Source organism: Camponotus floridanus, unplaced genomic scaffold (genome assembly GCF_003227725.1).
Source record: "Camponotus floridanus strain SB8 unplaced genomic scaffold, Cflo_v7.5 scaffold24, whole genome shotgun sequence".
Classification (NCBI taxonomy): domain Eukaryota; kingdom Metazoa; phylum Arthropoda; class Insecta; order Hymenoptera; family Formicidae; genus Camponotus; species Camponotus floridanus.
Window position 1 is genome coordinate 2090822 of NW_020229370.1, and position 21503 is coordinate 2112324.

At 33.5% G+C, this 21503-nt stretch overlaps 4 protein-coding genes across 7 annotated transcripts; 3 read left to right on the forward strand and 1 right to left on the reverse strand.

The window, feature by feature from the left end:
* The first annotated feature begins 407 nt into the window (after positions 1-407).
* Positions 408-6942, forward strand: LOC105256956 (6-phosphofructo-2-kinase/fructose-2,6-bisphosphatase). Of its 2 annotated transcripts, none has more exons than XM_011267261.3 (7): positions 408-486; positions 2498-2922; positions 3030-3401; positions 3662-3763; positions 3842-4076; positions 4515-4642; positions 5842-6942. In XM_011267261.3, exons 1-7 carry the CDS (start codon positions 408-410, stop codon positions 5896-5898), a joined length of 1398 nt encoding a protein of 465 aa, XP_011265563.1. In that variant the 3' UTR covers positions 5899-6942. The 2 variants fall into 2 exon arrangements, with proteins under 2 accessions (XP_011265563.1, XP_011265564.1); XM_011267262.3 differs by lacking the exon at positions 5842-6942 and adding an exon at positions 4819-4996.
* An 859-nt stretch (positions 6943-7801) lies between these two features.
* On the forward strand, positions 7802-9272 carry LOC105256955 (YEATS domain-containing protein 4). Its single transcript, XM_011267260.3, has 4 exons — positions 7802-7995; positions 8229-8510; positions 8600-8780; positions 8866-9272. The coding sequence occupies exons 1-4, from the start codon at positions 7945-7947 to the stop codon at positions 9036-9038; spliced, it is 687 nt and encodes a 228-aa protein (XP_011265562.1). The 5' UTR covers positions 7802-7944; the 3' UTR covers positions 9039-9272.
* Positions 9273-9811: 539 nt separating this feature from the next.
* Positions 9812-13174, forward strand: LOC105257010 (solute carrier family 25 member 35). The gene is made up of 5 exons (XM_025409005.1): positions 9812-9973; positions 10989-11370; positions 11641-11859; positions 12113-12227; positions 12820-13174. The coding sequence occupies exons 1-5, from the start codon at positions 9942-9944 to the stop codon at positions 13026-13028; spliced, it is 957 nt and encodes a 318-aa protein (XP_025264790.1). The 5' UTR covers positions 9812-9941; the 3' UTR covers positions 13029-13174.
* Positions 13175-13239: 65 nt separating this feature from the next.
* LOC105256953 (solute carrier family 2, facilitated glucose transporter member 5) lies at positions 13240-20918 on the reverse strand. 3 transcript variants are annotated; one of them, XM_025409003.1, is made up of 9 exons: positions 18282-18388; positions 18059-18129; positions 16440-16571; positions 15607-15738; positions 15249-15522; positions 14718-15008; positions 14167-14573; positions 13762-14033; positions 13241-13674 (listed from the first exon to the last, which is right to left on the reverse strand). In XM_025409003.1, exons 4-9 carry the CDS (start codon positions 15622-15624, stop codon positions 13575-13577), a joined length of 1362 nt encoding a protein of 453 aa, XP_025264788.1. In that variant the 5' UTR covers positions 15625-15738; positions 16440-16571; positions 18059-18129; positions 18282-18388; the 3' UTR covers positions 13241-13574. The 3 variants fall into 3 exon arrangements, with proteins under 3 accessions (XP_011265560.1, XP_011265561.1, XP_025264788.1); XM_011267258.3 differs by lacking the exons at positions 16440-16571; positions 18282-18388 and adding an exon at positions 20780-20918 and having other exon boundaries at positions 13240-13674; XM_011267259.3 differs by lacking the exon at positions 16440-16571 and having other exon boundaries at positions 13240-13674.
* Positions 20919-21503: the final 585 nt, after the last annotated feature.

Here is a 21503-nt window from a genome sequence, read left to right on the forward strand (position 1 = left end):
GACAGACCAGGACAGACTCCTAATCGTCGCGACGACCACGTCAACTGTCAAGTGACTGTTGCGCGCGCGCACGACCCCATGTGACAGCTGACAGCTCCGATTCCCGCGGACCTCACCCCGGCCGAGCCAGACGTCTCCCCGCCTCTCCCCGCCCCGCCTCTTCACCCGTCCGTTCCCACCGCTCCGATAGGTGATGACGTATCTACGACGGCGGCGACGGCGACGGTTGTCTCGCCACCGTGCTTTCGTCGTTCGTGCCCGTTCCTTGTCGGCGGCGCCAGCGCCAGTACGTCGACACGGTCCGTGCGATTCGCGCGTGGACGCACGCGATTCTCTCTGGCGTTCCCTCTTTCTCTCTCTCTCTCTCTTCTCCATCTCGACGGCCGCATCAATCGTCCCCGCGTAGGATGACCGACTCCGAAATCGAGATGCATTACACCCCGCCGACGTCGGACACCATTCAGACGAAGCCGTTCCCGATCCGAGGTAAGGTATTTTCAGTCTTGTGCGCGCGAATCCCCGATTGGAATCTTTCTCTCTCTCTCTTTCTCTCTCTCTCTCTCTCGCTCTCTCTGTCTTCCCCCCCGCCCCCCTGTCCTTCTCCCCCTCGATCTCGCGCGATCGGACACGTGCGACGAACGTGAGCTCGTGGTTGCGCGTTTCGGAGGAAGTTCAAGGTCTTCGATCTCGCGGTCAATGTACCGGGTGTCTTCTCCCTGACACGATTAATACGTGCATCTCCACCGAGCTCCGTCCGCGAAAAGTTCCGAACGGGAAGCGCATGTCTGGGGCCCCGTGCAGCTCAAAATATTGCGGCAATATTATTATTATTGTTGTAATATTACCGCAATATATTGCTGCAATGTTCTGCGCTGTACGGGATTTCCCAACGAAACGCGAAAGAGCTTCGTACATTTATCTCTCGAGGACCGATAGTCCTGTTTACCTGGCGTTTTTTTATTTCATTATCGTGACGAAAAACCAAAATTCAAAGATCAATCTATTCGATTTCTCGTCGGAGAGACCCATACAGCACAGAATATTGCTGCAATATTGCTGCAATGTTCTGTGCTGAATGGGAGAGAGAGGGAGATCTGTTTTTTTTAAATCACCTCCTTCAATATGTCTCGATACATTGCTTACTTTAGATAATAAAGCGTTTAAGCAAGGAGGAAAAAAATGAAAGCGATAAAATTAAGTTATTCTTCCGGAGGAAAAACTTTAAATCGGCCGGAACCAAAGCAGACCTGACGCGCACGTGATAATTATCTCCGTTTGTTCCACAGCAATAACCTTCAATGGTCGTTTAATAAAAATAAAATCTCTTTTATTTCCGAGCACGTGACAGAGCCAGAACAGTTTCTTTTGCATTTATGTGCACGGCCATTTAATATTGTACGATAAATGCATATTATCGTATAAATATTATCGCGTTCAAGGAAACGAGATAGCTAAATTGTTCCGAGATAGATAAAATGCCAAGTCTATTCGACAGAAGTGTTTCGAAATAAAATAAAAAAAAATACATGGATATCCGGTCAAGAGAAGCAATGTCGTCAAAAGCGACACATTCCGGCACTGATAAGATTATTGGTTCAGACATAAATTATTATATCGCTCTATTCAATCTTGGCTCGACCTTAGCAAAAAAAAAAGTACGGTTGCGGGGGCGCTTGGATTCTTCCGATATGATTATTTTTTGATAGATTATCGTCGAGACAGCTATGACATATCGTTTTTAATGATAATTCTAATTATTTATATAAATGTTATATACATATTATATAAATATTATATTATATATCTAATTATTTATGTAATAATTTTTCAGAGATAATTTGAAGGAAACAGAAGCACTTGAGGCAAATATTCCAGAATATCTTATCATTATCGAAACATATCTCGCAGCGTCAGATTTTCCTCGATGGGACTGAAATAACTACATACGATTAAGATAAATAGAAATAGCGATGAAACATTATGCTCGTGTCTCACTTAATTATGATAAAAAGCGTCAAATAGAATGAAAAACAGTTTATCGAGTCTTTTAGTGCCTGATTAAATCCAGTTTAGTAAAAGAGTTATAAGAACCGCATTTCGCAAATTTAAGTCATTTATAACGCGATGTAACGTTTTTGAAAAAAATTGCAAATTTAAAATGCATATGCCTTGTATCAAATTCATATATATCATACAGATAATGATTGATAGATAAATTATACAGATTAATTGCAGGCAAATTGATAAACAATATTATAATTATACGCTTGATGAACACTGGTTGCACGTCAGAGCGTGGAATTTGGCGCGTTGAAAATTGACATTAAAACCAATACGATGCATTGAATCTATTTTCAAACGGATGAGACGCTCTGTCGATTAAAAGATTGAGAATCCACGTGATACGACATGTATTACATCATCGATTACGACTATTCCGCGACAATTCGCGTCTATCTCGATGCATTTCATCAGGCTTCGATACTTTTTTTTGCAGGTGAACGTGCGAATTTCGTGAACAAGCCTCACGTGATCGCGATGGTGGGTTTGCCGGCTCGTGGCAAGACTTACATATCCAAGAAACTGTGCCGATACCTCAACTGGATCGGCATCAGCACCAAGGTCTTCAACTTGGGCGAATACAGACGACACGCCACCACGGCCTATCAATGCCACGAGTTTTTCCGTCCCGATAACATAAAAGCCATGGCGATCCGGACGCAGTGCGCCAAGGATGCTCTGAACGACGTCTGCAGGTGGTTGGAGAGAAGCGATGGCGAAGTGGCCGTCTTCGACGCCACCAACTCCACGGTCGAGAGACGCCAGCTCATACGAGACATCGTTGTCCGCAAGGGCTTCAAGCTCTTCTTCGTCGAGTCGGTGTGCAACGACCCGGAGATCGTCGAGCAGAACATCATGGAAGTATGTTTCAAAGATAGAGATTGCGCCGCTAATATTCCTCTTCGTGAAGATTAAAAGCTTTAGTACTGACAAGTCATGAATCTAAACATGATATTTTTTCTATTCAGGTGAAGGTCAGCAGTCCGGATTACGCGAATATGAAGAAGGAGGATGTACTTGCCGACTTCATGCTGCGAATCGAGCATTATCAGGAGCAGTACGAGCCGTTGGACGAGGAGCGCGAGAGCGACCTGTCGTTTATGAAAATATACAACACCGGCGAGAAGGTGCTGGTCCATAAGCACGAAGGCCATATACAAAGTAGAATAGTTTACTATCTTATGAACATTCATATTGTGCCACGCACCATTTACTTGACCAGGCACGGTGAGAGCCTGATGAACCTCGAGGGCAGGATAGGCGGTGATTCGAACTTGACCGAGCGGGGACATGAATATAGCAAGGCACTGGCAGAATACATTACCGGTCAAAACATACAGGTAATCTTTCCGCGAATTTTTTAACATATATTTTTTATTAATTTATTAATATTATACTTGTGTAAATAATTTTATAATCATCATATTCTTTTCCTTGTCGAGTGTTTTTATTCTGATCGTTCTAGAGTCTTACGTGGTACCAGTTTTTTCGACAATACGAAGATATATCATCTAGGAAAATAACAATTTGTTATATAAGCAATAAAATCTTTCACATATATATATTATCAAAGTGTTTTTACTTGTACGTTTATTTATAGGGTTTAAGAGTTTGGACTAGCTGGCTGAAGAGGACCATTCAGACCGCGGCTGATGTAGAGGCACCGCAAGAAAGGTGGAAGGCTCTCAACGAGATTGATGCCGTAAGTTGAAGCGCATCGAATAAATTAGTTTTAATCAATCAATTTCTTACCTTTGTGTTTTTCTGTGAATTACCTCAGGGTATTTGCGAGGAAATGACTTACGAAGAAATATCCGGGAAGTATCCAACCGATTTCGCTGCCAGAGATCAAAACAAGTTCTCATATCGGTATCCGAGAGGGGAAAGTTACGAGGATCTTGTTGCACGGCTAGAGCCTGTGATAATGGAATTGGAACGTCAGGGTAACGTTTTGGTCGTAAGTCATCAAGCCGTTCTACGATGTTTGCTCGCTTATTTCCTGGACAAAAGCGCAGGTCAGTATATTTTGCGAGATATTTCATGAAACTTGTCCTTCCTATCGTTTATGCATGCAAAGAAAACGGTATAATCCACCAAGTATAATCGCTAACACTTGTATGATTCATAGACTCACTTCCGAGAATTCAGATGTTGATATACGAGATGCTGCGCGCAACTTTTGACCTTCATATTGAAACGTGCCGAGAAAATAAATGATAAATACTCATGCATGCAAAAACGAATTATAACAATGTAATTATTTGTGCCATCGCGTTCTCGAATAGTTTGTTTTCACTCGTCAAATCTTGTTATCGGCGTTGTATGATTTCTAATATAAAACACTGATATTGATTTATGCGGGAAACCTGCATATGTAAGATGTCTCAAACTTTTTTTTCTTCCAAGGAAGTCATGTATAATTAATTTCTCAAATTATTTTGCTTCCATTGCAGATGAACTACCGTATTTGGAAGTGCCTTTGCACACCATTATGAAATTAACACCAGTCGCTTACGGTTGTAAGGTGGAAAACATTCGATTACCGATAGAAGCTGTGGACACTCATCGGCCAAAACCAAAGGTAGAAATAATCGTAAAATCCTAATAATTGTGATTTACTTTTCTACCCTCGCTTTACTTACTAAAAGAGATCGCGGAAGCAAATATACTCTCCTTTGCTTGCCAATCTTTCTCCAACACACTGTATCAATAAAAGATTTTAATTCTTATGCGTTCCTTATGTTTTGATGTTCTCAGAGTACCTGATACTATTAGCTGTAGTGGAAAAATGGACCATTTTCTTATATCTAATCAAAACGTCATCCTAGAATCATCTACATCCTCGTCCAAATCAAATTGCTTTCATGAATTATAGATCCGACGCATGCATTTTTTAATATAGATCTAATTGTAAGATAAGCACAATGCATTTGCACACTAATACTTCAAATTTCATATATTATATTATATGAAATTATGTTGTGTAAATTGTGCAACACTATTCTCTTTTAAATTTTAAATAATATTGTTTATAATCATACTTTTAGTAGAAAATTGTTAATATGTATTTCTAATTAACTATGCCATTTTTTTCAGAATAGTATAAGCATTGATTTTGTTAAATCATCATGAATAATTTTGTTAAAGAGCATGATATGACATATGTTTAAAGCTTGTTTACTCACAGTGAGTCAGCAATTATATTTAATTTCTACTTATTACTATGTAATTGCAGAATTATGCAAAGATTATTAAACATTTTACAATTCAATTAATAGCAGTAACAAGTAAATTGTAATAATGATGATAAAACTAAATAACAATGTTCCTTTAATGCTTTTTTTCTTATAAAATATCTTAGGAACGTATCTTATCTTATAAGACAGCTTAAGAAGAAGATAAAATATCTTAGGAAATAAATTTTGCTTATAAAGTGTGGATTAAATAAAATTTAAAGATAAGATAAGATAAAATAATATTTTATAAAAAATATTATAAAAAATATGCAATATATTTAAATATACTTGCGCATCAGATATTACGTAATAATGAGATTGCAACATAAAATTATTCATTAAAGATCAAAATTTAAAGCTGTAGCACCAATGTAATTTTGTTTTAGCTTGCCAATAAAATCTTGCAATAAAGTTGTACATAACAGAACATGTGTATCTACAATAGAAGATAATATTCTTCTCTACATGAGTAGATCATTTTCTTTTGTGGAACATATTAATGAACGCTAAAAAAGCTGCCCATTGTAAAACTTTCAATTTTCAGATCCCGGGATATCTGGAGGAACGATTCAGAGGAAAAGAGAAAGTATTACGCACGTGATAACGACAAGCTTTTATATAAGCATGGCGCAACCATTTCCTATCTATCTACGTTGATATACCGGAACGCTGAAGCAGAACATAGATTCCGGCAGCTGGCTGCCACTTACCCCTCCGTGTACGTCAAATCAGCACGCACATCCGAATCCTTTCTTCCTATGTGTCAGACAACCTAAAGACGAGATGCTAATCAACACAACTGACAATTGTATCCTCTTATGAGAAACAAATAGGCACAGATGGAAGATTCTGTGTGACAATGCAAGTTCTGCAGGAAAAGAAAGAAAGAGAAAGAGAGAGAAAGTACGCGAGTATTTTGTGATTTTTATATTTTTTGATTGGCGCGTGTCTAGGTAAGTAGCAAGAATGTGATATCGAGGTAATCGTCGATGAAAAATTTGACGATTATATACCTGTAGACGTGCATCTCTCTTAAGTGATATTAGTTCAGATATTGAATTTTTTCTGAACTGTTATTATTGGCATGCGACGTAAGCGTAACTCGTACGCGTACTTTGAGCTTGCTTTGAAGTATTTGCCTCTTGCTGGAAACATCCACGAGACAATATATACCGTATGTGTGTATATATACACATAATATAATTCCGAGACATCTTATTCTCGCGCCTGGTGAATATTTCAAAGCACGAATTGTTTACGAATTTGAAGTTAAAAAAAAACAAATATCCTTTTGTATACGTATATATCGTTTGAGACATTATTTCTTTGGAATTATCTTTGAATCAATCGAATACATAGAGCGATTCGAGCCAAATATTGTAAAACTGTGACGTTGATAATAATACTCGACTATGTAAAAAAACTATCAAGGTATAGTACAAGTATATTGTGCGATAATACACTTCCAAATAAACTACTGGATACGTACAATTTTCAGTCCGTTTTATCTAATATACGTATGTCATATATCTATACGCGTCGCAATCTCTCGTATATTAAATAGCTATCAATTTCAATTACGCCCGATACGTATGTATCTCTTAATCAATGAGAAACTTGACTTATAATAAATAATACAATTTTATGAATCCATCTACTGATTTAAAACCTATTCGACAAATTATATATTTGTTCTGTTGCAGTCCTATTTTTATATAAATATACAGGATGTAATAAAAAGGTCGGGACACTGGATTATCTCGAAAAATATGAGTTATACAAAAAAATGTTTCAGATAAAAGTTGTAGGGCTTGAAATGATTTATTTACTGATCTTATCAATTTGACTTTGGATAGTCGTTTGAAGGTAACCTTTATTTTTTTAAACAGAACTCCTTATTTTTTATTGCTTATTATAGCTTATCTCGAGAGCTTTCCAAAATATTAATTTAAGATTATCTTATTCTGATCTTGGCGACGCCATTCAAGTTCAACCTGATAAGATCAGTAAATAGATCATTTCAAGCCCTACAACTTTTATCTGAAACATCTGAATTTTTTTGTACAACTCACATTTTTCGATATTCTGATCTTTTTGTTATTCTGAAAATATATACATTCTGTAAATATATACATTTTTTCTTAATACACATGTAAAATAAATATTAATATAATCTAAATTAGTAGAACTTTCTTATTATGAGCAAAAATATCCTGAATAATAAAATTTGAGAAACAAAATTATCCATCATCTTATGTATTTTTAATTTTTTCTTTCGCAAAAAAGAACTTTTGCCATCACATAATTCTAAAATATTAATATGTAATATTTATACACTAATAAAATTATATTATATATTACTGATATTAAAGTATCTACATATTAATTATTCTATAAAATACTATAAAAATCTATATTTGTTTTATATTCTTAAATATAAGTAATTCCTCTGTTAATAAAGATAAGTAATTCCTCTGATTTTTAGTAGTTTCATCGTCCGTCAGAGAGCGCTCAAAAAGTAAAACAAACATGAGAGTGTGAGAGCTCAAGGAATCTCGAGAGAGAGATGTGCTGTTTGAATTAGATATAATTATTTTAATATATTAACTCTTCGTCTAAAAAATATGCGATTTCAATTCTATCGAACATGATGGCATCTACAAATGAATTCGGTCCGGATTCTGGTGGTAGAATGAAGGTGATCAAGCTTTTCATTGGAACGTTTTAACGGTTTAACCTATGACATTTTGACGCTAAGGCCCATATTCTGAATCCTCTTTTATAATAAAAGTGGCATATAAGCCTTCTGATTGGCTACAAGCCACTTTTAAAAGCCCTTTTATCGATAAAAGAGGATTCAGAATATGGACTTAAGAATGATAGAGAAATTAATTTAACGTTATTTTTATATCACTAGTTGTTTGTCAACAGGGAATTACCATTGTTAAGCCTATAGTTTATGGCAATGTGGCACGTTACTTTGATAAAAAGAGAGAGGAGGATGGTCATACCCATCAATGGACTGTATATGTCAAACCATATCATAATGAGGAAATGTCTGTTTATGTGAAGAAGGTGCATTTTAAACTACACGAGAGCTATAATAATCCTAATCGAATTGTGACCAAGCCACCGTACGAATTAACAGAAACTGGTTGGGGAGAATTCGAAATAGTCATTAAGATCTATTTTCATGATCCGAATGAACGTCCCGTAAGTGAAAAGCTTACCATGAGATTAGAAAAATATGCCTCGTAAACTATCACTATTTCATCAACTAAATAGAAATGCTATAATTTTAGGTAACAATATATCATGTGTTAAAATTGTTTCAATCAACACCTGAGATACAGTTGGGAAAAGAAAGTCTAGTTTCTGAATTTTATGAAGAAATAGTCTTTCAAGATCCAACAGCGTTGATGCAACATTTGTTAAATGCCAGTAGACCTATGACACTTGGCGTTTGGCGGCATAATACAGACTGTTTGTATAACAGTATATATTATTTCCAATAATTTTTAAATATAATTGAATGAATTGAATAAATTTTTTATATTTACTTTTACAGTCGAAGCAAAGAAAGAGTCTACAATGAAAGACATTTTGGAAGCACGCAACAAGATAAGATTAGAAGTGATAGATCTCAAAGAAAAATTAACATTAGCAAAAGAAACAATTGCAAAATTCAAGGAAGAAATTGCAAAGATCTCTAAAGCTGGTGGAAGTTTGTCCGTTGCATAAGAATATTGTTTCAAAATTGAAATTAAACAACTAAATTCATATTGATTATTCCAAGGAATACAGAATTATCTTTTTTCCTACATTTGTATAAAGTGTATATAACTTCTTAATTATAACAGTAAATTTAATTTTAATTCAACTATAATTGCATTTGTAAAGTTGCAAATAGGCTGTGAAAAGCAATCCACTAATGATAAAATTTCAAATTAATAAAATTTATGACTCATCAATATATCTTATCGCATTAAAGTATGTAATAAAAGTTATTTTTACCTAGTAAAATTCTTGTTACATCTACATTATTAATAAAAGAAAATTATTTTCAATACATAATTTCTATACATAATTTTTTCAATACATAATTTCATTTTGTTTGCAAAAAATTTAAAATAAAATGTATATTTAATGTAATATAAAGAGAAATTTGAGAGAGATTAGCTATAATTTATTCTTTAAATTAACAAAAAAATAATTGTTTAAAAAGCTTATGAAGTTTAAAAACTATTGGAATAATTCCTCAATCTCATGAAATAGTCTCAATGCTTAATTTCTATTAACTTTTGTCTGAATTGACTTATTTCTTCAAATAGTTTTATATTTTTTGTCTTGAGAAATACATAAAGCATTAAAAAAGTGCCTTTATCTGTACATGTCAAGATTATTATGGATATTTCATTCAAACAATGATAACAATATATAATAACGATAAATGTATGTAATCAGTAATAATCACATGACAGACATATGGGGAAAATGATGTAAGATTCGACAGAGTTAGAGCATAGTCATGATTTGAGCTCGACGTCGCGCCGGCGCCGCGTCCGATATATGTCAGATGTTGATCGTGCGTGGTATACATAGCGCAAAAGCTGGATATCCGTTCTGTCAGTTTCCTTCCGAGAAATGAACACCACGTCCAACAGCAATAGAAAACCGTGAGTTTTGCGTGCGAGTCTTCCGAGCGTCGCGGTTCATTCGCTGTTCTCGGCTCAGTTTGTTGTCCAACTTGTAACTCGTTACACCGGTGAGACGCGTGATACACGATTGTTACGTAAGAATGGGAACTGGTAAGGTTGTCCAACCAGTGTAGTTGAAATTGTGAAAGAGAAGATTAAAACTGGCCAGTCATCTCGAATCTCGACGTGAATACGCAAAGTGCGATGTGTATTAAATTTATTTAGATTCTCCTTTTGATCAACTTAGAGTCGCTGTTTTCATAATAAAAATATAAAAAAATTCGAAACTTAAAAAAATCTTTTATTTCTAATTTCAAGTTTAATTTCATGGATTTATAATTTAAAGGCCGATTATTTTATTTTAAGATTGTGATAATATGTGAACAACGCAATAGGTATTTTTATAATTGTATGTATCTATGTCCGATGCTTTCCGAGAATATAAATGTGATTAAAAATTTATGGAAGATTGATTTGGATCCGTATGTAAAGTTGATAACTAAAATTGATTATGAACGCGCGGAAAATCCAAAGACAAATGAATGAAAAATATTTGACCTGTAAAAATCATGATTCATTATTTTATATAAAATTGTCTCCTTAAATAAATGAATTAATCAATATATATATTAATAATTATAATTCCATGAAATTAATCAATTGTTAATAATTCCATGAAAATAAAATTATAAAAAATATAAAAATTACAAAGAAATATAATTATATAAATAAAAATATATAAATATAAAAAAATATAATGAGATAAATATCTACATATAATTCTATAAAATAATATAAAATTATGTAAATATAATTACATAAAAATTATATGGCGTTAAAAATTATGTGAATAAATTTTTTGATACTTAAACATTATTAGGACAACTACTTTCCTAAACCGATGAAAATAAAGATAAGATTAAATCGCGTGTGTAATGTTTACTTTAAATTATCGCATTTATGATTCTATTAATCTTCTTTGTTTGTTTATCAGACCGGGCGTGGAATTCGCGATCGGCGGCTTGGCAGCTGTAGGCGCCGGCTTCTTCACGAATCCCGTGGACGTGGTGAAGGTACGATTGCAGTTGCAGGGTGAACTGGAAGCGCGCGGTTCGTACAAGAGGATATACAAAAACACTCTGCACGTGGGGTATCTCATAGCCAAGCACGAGGGTGCTCTCGCTTTGCAGGCCGGTCTTGTGCCTGCCCTCATCTTTCAAGTCGTGCTCAACGGTATTCGTTTGGGCGCCTACAAGTCCGCACAGAGGTACGAGTTGATCGTCGATGCACAGGGCAACACCGATGTCCTGCGGACCGCCTTGGTGTCCGGCATCGCCGGTTGCGTTGGCGCCGCGCTCGGCAGTCCATTCTACTTGGTAATCCTCTTCCCTTCCACTAAAACTATAACGTTCTTAATTAATAGATAAAAGATTAAGGTGTACAATTAACAATGTTAATTGTATACAATTTAAAGTATGATTAAAGACGACGCAAAGGCTCTCGCAGGAGTATCGACAGATACATATACATAGCAAAAAGTGATTTAATAAAGATATATAGGATTATAAATATCCCTGTGTCTAAAAATGTAGCTAATCAGGACGCATGTTTGTACATGTGAATTACATGGTTTAATTATCTTATAGGTCAAGACGCAGTTACAAGCGCAATCCGCGAAATCCATTGCCGTGGGTTATCAGCACAGTCACTCGGGATCATGGGACGCTTACAAGTCTCTGTGGGCGGAAGGCGGCGTCGCGGGCCTGTATCGAGGATGGTACGCCGGATTGCCGCGCCTGTTCGTCGGCTCGGCGACGCAGTTGACCACATTCGGAATAGCGTTCGACTGGTTACGCTCGCTGGATGTAAGTAACATCGCTATTAAATATCATCTTCCTCACACTGGAGGAAAAAGAAAATTTTCCATTGCTCGCTCGTGCAACAACTTGACGAGCATCTGGAAGGGAACGATCACATGAGAAATCCTCGACAATATTACAAATTTCATGAATAAAAAATGTACGATAAAAGATATCCCAATCTTGGGTAGAGAAGAGATTAAAGAGTAGGTCTCCAGTGTGATATTCGAGGCAACGAGACGTTCTTAATTTCTCTCAGATATTTCCAGATCGTCCGATATTGTTGACCTTTTTGGCCTCCGCGATCGGAGGCAGCTGCGTAGCCGTTGCCATGCAGCCGTTTGACGTTCTGGCAACGCGGTTGTACAATCAAAGTAAGTACACTACGCGAGAGTACTCGCGTGTTTAAATTGTGTTATATTAACAAAGGCCACGATTATGTTTTAAGTACAACTACTACTATGTCAATGAACAATACGCAGAATCTCAAGATAGTAAAAACGCTCGAATCATAGATTTGTTCCTAAAGAACGTAAAATCTATTCGCAAAATAGATTCTACGTATCTCTTACCCACTAATAAAATACTTTTTCGTATTATACTGACGATCAGAAAACGCATTCGCATTTGCATAAATTACAATAACATTATATTAATAACTATATTTATAACTTGGTATGCGCAACTATAAATAAATACGTATACGCGTGTACTATAAATACGATCTTAATACGTGTTTCTATAAATATTCCGCAGTCGTAAAGCTTTTAGAATCTTAATATAAAAGAGATTTGATTATAGAGAGAGAAAATGTTTAAAAGTTGAAGAATTAGTATATCGCGTATATCTATATTAATATTCTATTTATATTTTTAACTATATTTATATTAATATTTGAATAACATTACAAAGCACGCTGATACGTTTATTATTAATTTTAAACTGCAAATTGTTATCTAAATATAGAGACAGACGCAAGCGGGAAGGGCACCTTGTACAAAGGACTCGGAGACGCGCTCATCAAGATATTTCGCGCGGAGGGTTTGACTGGCCTATACAAAGGAACGTTCCCAACATGGTTGAGAATAGCACCGCATACAGTTTTATGCTTGGTATTTTACGAGAAATTAGATCAATTGTACAACAAATTTAGAATACGAAATCAATCGAGTTAGTTTGTAACTTGAAAAAGTAAATTTTATATAATTAAATTAATTAAATTTATATATATATAGTAGAAATAAAATTTTGTAAAAAAAATTTTTCAAGAACACTGAATGTTAAATATTGCAGATCTGTTTGGAATAAATCGAATGTCATATATCGGCAGTGATTTCTTTTAATATCGTGATTGCGATATAAAATTTATAATTAGACATGTTGAAATGTACAAATGTAAAAATCTTAACCACATATTCTAATCGTCTCATCACATGTGAATATCATTCTGCGTCATTAATTCCAATATTCGCAAATATACACAAATAGTCATGTATAATAGTATAAAATTTTCCTGCGAAGCGCATACTTGGCTCTTACCCAAATATTATATATGTATCGGGAAGAATTATTTACAAATTGTTTAGCGTGCGACTGAGTGAGAATAATGCGCGAATTATTATTCGCGCATCATTGTGCTAATGGTTTGTCGATTCCGTTAAAAAGCCATATAAAAAGTACCTAATCATTACGTAAAAATATTTAAATTATATGTTAGAGATTTATGTAGCCAGCATTGCATTCGGTCTTGATTTAAAACCTCGAGTCATGACTGCCGCTATATCCGTCGTGCTTCGACCTTGTGTTTCAGGTAGATAAACTCTGAAATAAATATTTTACAATAATTTATTGCATTATGAGTAGAAAAATTGCGGGTTTAATCTACGATACAATTGCTTAGCTACGCACCGATTGACTTGCGCCAAAATCAATGTGATTACGGCGAAGATTAGGAAAACATACGGGCCAATCGCGGCTTGTAATGAAGGAAATAACATTCCGACGACGAAATTTCCTCCCCAATTAAATACGCTGCCTAACGACATAGCGGCAGGTCTAGGACCAACGTCGAATAGTTCGGAACCGATGAAAAAGGGTATCGGGCCGAGACCGATACCGTAAAATACGACATATGCGAGTAACGCAATGGTACAAAACACTGGCATGAACGAAGCTGTGTGCTGTAAAGAGACGAATCATTTTAAGACACTATCTCACCAAATTGAAATTTCATATTATTTTAAATTGCTTTGAATTACCATTTGTATTGTTAAAATTATAATATATAATAAAAATAATTTTCCATATACTTACGATTAGTATAATAAAGACACACAGGGCTGTAAGGCATCCCGCGCACAAGTAACAGCTCAGAAATAATACTGTCCTCCTACTAAAAAACGACATTATTGGCACAGAGATAATTGCCATGAGAATGTTGGCGACGCCTGTGCCTAAAGTCGCATATTGAGCACCGGTAATTCCAAGACCAGCTTCAAGAAATATCGAATTCGAGTAATAAAAAATTGCATTAATGCCGGAGAGTTGCTGACCGGCTTGCATTAGGCACACTAGGAACAATGGCAGTCTCACAGTCGGCTCTTTCAATACGCGCTGGATACTCCATTTCTCACTTGTCGATCTCATTGCCAGTTCTTGTTGCAAACTGGTGATCTCGTTTTGCAAGAGCATTATATCCATATTGCGCAAACGCTTGAGTTCTAAAAGAAATTGAAATTCAGAAAACTCAACATCTTACAGGTAATTTGGTGGAGTAATAAAAAATTTAAAAAAACTCTCATGGGAAAGTCAGAATACTTGCGTACAAATCTACTCGAATAATCGTTTATAAAAGTTATATGTACCTTTAAGAGCCTTTCCCTGTTCTCCTTTGATTATGTACAAATACTTTGGACTTTCTGGCAAAGCGATAGTCACTAACAGTGCAGCGATACATAGTGGTGAGAAAGATGCTAACATAATATGCCACGATTCAGGAGTACCTAGGACGGTCTTTAATCCGGCAATTTGACCCATCAGTACGCCGCAGGTGATGCCTAATTGACATAAAACTCCGACAGCACCTCGTAACTTTAAAGGTGCTATTTCTGTCATGTACATCGGCAGTAAGGAAGTGGCTAGACCGCCGGAAAGTCCTATGGACATTTAGAAGACTTAAATCTTGAACACTCACAACTCAAATTAAAGAAATAAAATTTATTATATAAATTATAAAATTATAAAAATATATTTATTATAAAAATATTATAAAAATTTATTATATAAATTATTTTCTTATATTTACTCTCGCATTATTTCAATCTACAGATATTGTATTCTCGCATCAATTAATTTCTAGTAACAAAAAAAAGTTCAATTATAATTTTTTGACTCACCAACGATCACTCGAGCAATCAGGAAAAATTCGACCGAGTTCACGCTTCGTACAAGCAAAAATAGGATAGCTCCTACAATTCCGCATATATTGCCCATAATCAGCGCACCTTTCCGTCCATATCGATCACTTAGCCAGCTAGCAATTAAAGATCCAGATACACCACCGATTAGAAAGATGGATACTATAGCGGACCAGAGTATTTGCAGCTCATGGTTGGACAATTGTATATTATAGTTCTCTCTGATGCTATCATTGCAGAAAGATTTCATAAGCTACAAGCCAAAAATAGTTAGTATAAATAGTTTCCGATACTATTATATACTCAATAGAAATCAACAAATTGAAATGTTACAAACATCAGCAGGATTGTTCATAACACCTATGTTATATCCTGCTGGTAGTGCTGATCCCAGACAGCAAGTGGCACCACCCAGTACCAGCAGTGGGGTCCAACCTCCTGGATCGGCATAGCGCACATTGTTACAATCCTATAAAAGAAATTATATAGATTAATATTTATATTACAAAAAAGTCCATATCTATCTTATCCCTTTTAAGCGAAAGGTGAATGGTTCATTACGTATAATAAATATTTGTTTTGCGTAACAAAAACAATATAACTTGGAGAAATTTTTATTAATTCTTATAAATAGCAGATGTTATTAATGTCCAATGAGTTATACTTAACACGCTTAATAATCACAAGAAATGAATGAATGAATTTAATTAATAACAAGAGTTATATCAACATAATCTGCAGATGAACATAACTTGCAGCATCTGTTGGTACAATTCTTAATATGGCGATGAAGAGCTGAATTCTGACAGTTTCATATCATGATCCAATTACACAGTGGAATCTTCAGACATCCGCTTTATATAACAATAAAAAATTGTTTAATGCAGAATGTAAATATGCATTAAATTATTTCCATATTGTGAAACAAATATCTTAGAATAATTTAACAAATACTGTAACTATATTTACTTCTTTTTGCTGATCTTGTAGAATAAGATTAAAAAAGAAGAGAAAAAAAGAAATACAAAAAAATCACGCGATAATTTCGGATTTTCGTCAGTAAGTATCAAATAGAGATTATACCTGATATCTAATCTGTACCTATAAATGGTAAGAGTCTTCACCAATCTCTTAAAAAATAATGATATGAAAAAAAACAGAAGACCATACCGCTTATATAATTAAGCATCGTAAGCAATATGAAGTGTTGCACCCTCGTAGACCAATCAGTGATAACATGGGAAAGCCAGGAATGATGGAACAAAACTCAATAAAACCACACACCGTGGGCATACCTGTAAACTGTTCAGATAGCCAACCATGCATTATTATGAATTTATCATAGAGAATACAGTTATAACTCTCAGGTTGTTTATCTTAGAGCACTCAAACACTTGTGTGTACACATATATTCACATATATATCCACAATATTCTTTGTTTTTTAATTGAGAATTAAATGCACCATAATTATGTATGTAATATGTATGTATGTATGTATGTATGTATGTATGTATGTATGTATGTATGTATGTATGTATGTATGTATGTATGTATGTATGTATGTATATATGTATTTGCATATATATGTCAAAATATCTCCAATTCTAAATTATAATACTCCTATAAATATACATGATATTTTCTGAGTTATTATTTGCAGAATTATTACTATTAAAAAACATGCATTGATATAAAATCGATATTACAAATATTGTATTAGCAAAACATTCTCTTATTTGCAATATTTTAATATTTTAATCTCAACATTTTCTTAAAATATTTCTTTCATATATTTCTCTAAAAATCCTGTTACTTTTTTAAAATTTTGTTATTGAAAAGAGATATTAAATGCATATCTCTAGCAGATATTAATAGCATATCTCAATAATTTAGAGAATTTTCTTATGTATAATGACTTAAAAATTTTATTAAATGTTTTTAATAGATCAAAACAAATTTTAAATTAATGAAAAAATATTTTATTAGTATGTTAAAATATTGTATAATATATAATGAAAAATATATAATGAGAAAAAAACATTTTTAAGATTATTATAGAGATTATAATATTAAACAAAATTACTTAAATATATACATAAAAAAATTAGCAAATCACACATCTTTAATGGTAGGACTGCAAATGATTAAAGACAGAAAATTACATTAAAGATGAAAATGATACGTGATAATTGAGATATGCATTATTTTTTCGATTGAATAAAGTTAGATTTAAATGGAATAATTGCTAATATAATGTAATATATGATATTTTATATATATGTATTCAAATGAGTTTACAGCTTATATTTTTTTCAATTTGTTAATATTGATGTTAATTGCCAATAATTTGATTTTGTGACATATTATATAATATGACAAAATCAAATTAATAATGTAAAAAATGTCATATTAGAAACCTTCACTCCTAGATAACCAAGCATGATTAATCATATCGATTGATTATATTACTGTCATGTTGATAATATGATTAATTATATTGTTGTACTTTCAACAATTGTCGTCAACATAACAGTAATCTCGTAAGCTATCTAGAAAGAATTATTAAAAATAAATTCTTAATAAGACTATAATATTTAAAAATTAAAAAGTATCTTAATTTGAAAAAAAAAAAAATAAAATAAATATATACATAATATTAAGAAATAATAATAGAAATAAAAGATATCATATCTTTTTAGATTAGGATCCAAAAATAACTAGTAACGACTGCAAGAACCAATTAAAATGCGCACTTCAATCAATGAACGAAAATAAGGAAAAACTTACGGATTTCCGTGATTCTCCGGACAATGATTTCACCTTTGACACGTCGATGCACAGCGCGGAGACATCGGTTTCTACAAAAGAGAAATTTCAAACTTCAGTTGTGTTAATGACGATCAATAATAATTCCAGGGTGCTCTTTCGATTTTCTTTTTTTTTTTCTCTTCTCCGAGGAACCTGAGCACGTGATTCATCTTTCTCAGACTAGAAAAGAGCTTGTTTATACCTATTGTCATGTCGTATAATGTGCGTCGAGGTGACCGGGGTCGAGGATATCGTGATGCAAGAGATTAAACGCGGTGTTGACATATGATCTTTCATGCATGGTGAATGCAACATCAATAAGGGGAGTCTTCCCGCGAGAAAACGCAGGTAGACACCACATGCCATGCAATTGGCTATCGAATAGAGGATTTTTAAAGCCCTAGGAAATTTGCCAAACCGAGTGACATTGAGTCAGATGTTTTACTTTACGTGGAAAGCTACCTATCTCGTTCGTTTACGAATCTATGATTTCCCCTTTCATTTATTTATCAATCGAAGACTTCGAGGTAACTTGAATCGAGAGTTTCGCAGGCGGAATATTTCGCGATATATTTGCCAAGCTTGAACGAGCAGGTATATCTTTTTTATTTTATAATTTTTCTTTCGTACTTTTGCAATTGTGATAGAAAAAATAATATATGTACAAAAAATACAAACAGATAAAGGATACGAAATTGAACTCGCTTTTCTTTACCTGTCATTTCTCACGCATTTTTCAAAATATTATGACAAATTTTATTTTACTTTCCATTGTGTAAATAAATATTGTGGTGAAAACAGATGCGCTAATAAAATTTTAATCGGAATTGCATGGTGGAATAATTAAAAATATGAGTCGAATAAAAATTGAGAATTTAAATTTAAATAAAACGAAATCACTGAATGTAAAATGTCGAATGTGTTTGTCAAATCTATCTTTTTAGGTTTTATTATTTTTCTCTCGTTATTTTTCTTCTTTTTTTTGTATTTTTCCGAATTTCAAATATACATATTTTAAGCGCAAAAGAATTTTTAATATAGCGTTAAAAGAAATTTATTTAATTTTGATAAAAAAGATGAAATATTCCAGGAGCAAAAATAGTCGTTTCGTCAACAAAACGACTATTTTTTCTAATTTACATATATTTAGATAAATCAGACTTTGTTCTTTTTAGACATTTTATATGATCATATTTTCATGCATACGAGCGTTTCATCAGCATTCGTGTGACTTGTGAATATATGTAATTAATGCTAATTTATGAAAATAAACGAAACAAGAAAATGTTGAAATTTACATTTCCATTTCCATTATCGCGCACACACACATGCACACAAAATAAACACACATGTACACAAATGCATTTCTTAATTATATTTTCTACTTATTTCTTTCTCTTCCTATTTCATTCCAGGAAATGCAAACAATGGCGGGCATAAAAGAAAGTGGAGGTATTTAATGACCAATCGCAAAGTTTACTCTTTTATCACGTACACAACTCGCCTATTTTTATATATAAAGCCTCCTCATTATCGCAAAAATATTGGATTAGGTGAAGCTATGCGACTCGTGTGCAATGCACAATTCGTTAGTATATATCGATAAATAACAAATAAAAAACAGATATAATATTGTTATTTTCACGTGTGTCCATTCAAGAATTAATACTATGTTACAATTTTTACTATGTTACAATTTTTACTACTATGTTATAATTTTTGTGTGAAAAAGTTCCTAACAGGTGGAACGCTTGTCTCGTCTGCGCTGATATCAGCTGCGTTTATTAATATATATATGTGTGTGTGTTATGTATATTAATAGCTGATATCGGTGCAGACGTGACGAGCATTTATTAATATATTTTTCACGCAAAAAATTGCGACATATGTAGTATTAATTTTTGAACGGACACACGTGAAAATAATAACAAAATTTGTAACAACAAATAAAATGAGTATGTATACTTATATAATCCGTATATAACAGATGATGATATTTTAATTATTTTTAATTGTATTATTCCATTTTTTCTAACAAAATTAACCGCTCTCATCGAAATATATTTTTCGTTAATGCAATTAAAGTTTTCGATTAATAGGTGGCTACTTCATTTTATCATTATTTTTCGATTAAAAGGTGCTTCCTTCATTTTATCATTATCGCTGCATCATTGCAAACAGGAATGGTGACACTTGTTAAACCGCATAGTGGGCTTTAAATAAACTTGAGCAAAGAACTGGAATTTATAAGAATTGGAATTTATAATTTCAATTCTGGTAAGAGAATCTTGTAATAATTTTAGAGTACATAAAGATTATTTAGATTAAGATTATTTAAAAATAATATAAAATTAAATATAAATAAAATTAAATATAAAATTATTAAAATTCAAATAATTTATAAGTGTATATAAAGATTATTTATATACAAGCAAATCTATATCTTAATACAATAATATATATTAAAATTCCATTCTTGATACATTAGCCACATATATGAATCGATTAAAATAAATTGGAAAGAGATTTTTAATTTTAAAATATCCAACATATATATAATTGTCAAGAGAGAGAGAGAGAGAGAGAGAGAGAGTCCTTTTTTATAATTTATAATTTTGTACAGAAATTCTTGGAAAAACTCCGATTTTTCGGGATTCTCCACCAAATTCCTGTATTTTACTTCGACGTAGACGCACGTACCTTGATTTTCTTCCATCGAGTCTTTCATCGTTCGGTGCGTAAACAAAAGTCGCTACAATCGTGACTCTCGAATACCAACTAACATCGACGCAACCTGCGATCCGACTAACGGCATTTCTTTCCACTCCTTTGGCACAAACATTATTACCGATGTTGTCACAGTTGTGTGCAACGGTTGGCGTCAGCAGCAGTCGGCCTCGTCGGCGGTTTTAGACAGGAATTTACGAGACTGGTAACACGTGTTTTGAATCTAATTCAGAAACAGACACGCGCGGAAATTGAATCAAGTATATAATTAATACTCGCAATAAATAATTATTAATATTGTTATGTAAAAGCAAGTGCGTTTTTATTTTATTGCGCAACACAAGTTTCAGGGACATAGAGATAATGATACCACACAAGGATTGTAAGAGAAATAAATGAATCTTGTGGCAAATGTGATTTTATTTAATTATTAAAATTATACGCACTAAGCTTAATTGCGTGTTCGGCTCTGTTTTTATAGTTCATCGATAATCTGCATATTTGCTAATAGAAATATTTCATTAACTTTTCATTGAGGGATATAAAAAGCGATTAATTAAAATCGCGAGATTCGAACTTAGGATTAATATATTAAAGACGGCTTTCATGCGCTCGAGGTAAATTAATGCAGCAATTGATCATAGATTTATCGAATATTCGTGGAAAATATTTATATGATAGAAAGACTCGATTGTAC

What these genes read in the sequence shown, in the direction of transcription:
- LOC105256956 (XM_011267261.3), top strand. Translation starts at nt 408, where the DNA reads ATGACCGACTCCGAAATCGAGATGCATTACACCCCGCCGACGTCGGAC. An exon ending in TTACCGGTCAAAACATACAG is followed by an intron (nt 3,402 to 3,661) that starts GTAATCTTTCCG and finishes GTTTATTTATAG; the next exon opens with GGTTTAAGAGTTTGGACTAG. An exon ending in CTCATCGGCCAAAACCAAAG is followed by an intron (nt 4,643 to 5,841) that starts GTAGAAATAATC and finishes TTCAATTTTCAG; the next exon opens with ATCCCGGGATATCTGGAGGA.
- LOC105256955 (XM_011267260.3), top strand. Translation starts at nt 7,945, where the DNA reads ATGATGGCATCTACAAATGAATTCGGTCCGGATTCTGGTGGTAGAATG. An exon ending in ATGATCCGAATGAACGTCCC is followed by an intron (nt 8,511 to 8,599) that starts GTAAGTGAAAAG and finishes CTATAATTTTAG; the next exon opens with GTAACAATATATCATGTGTT. An exon ending in TTGGCGGCATAATACAGACT is followed by an intron (nt 8,781 to 8,865) that starts GTTTGTATAACA and finishes TTACTTTTACAG; the next exon opens with TCGAAGCAAAGAAAGAGTCT.
- LOC105257010 (XM_025409005.1), top strand. Translation starts at nt 9,942, where the DNA reads ATGAACACCACGTCCAACAGCAATAGAAAACC. An exon ending in ACTGGTTACGCTCGCTGGAT is followed by an intron (nt 11,860 to 12,112) that starts GTAAGTAACATC and finishes AATTTCTCTCAG; the next exon opens with ATATTTCCAGATCGTCCGAT. An exon ending in AACGCGGTTGTACAATCAAA is followed by an intron (nt 12,228 to 12,819) that starts GTAAGTACACTA and finishes ATCTAAATATAG; the next exon opens with AGACAGACGCAAGCGGGAAG.
- LOC105256953 (XM_011267258.3), bottom strand. Translation starts at nt 20,807, where the DNA reads ATGAAAGACTCGATGGAAGAAAATCAAG. An exon ending in TTATGAACAATCCTGCTGAT is followed by an intron (nt 15,523 to 15,606) that starts GTTTGTAACATT and finishes TTTGGCTTGTAG; the next exon opens with CTTATGAAATCTTTCTGCAA. An exon ending in GTGTCTTTATTATACTAATC is followed by an intron (nt 14,034 to 14,166) that starts GTAAGTATATGG and finishes GTCTCTTTACAG; the next exon opens with CACACAGCTTCGTTCATGCC.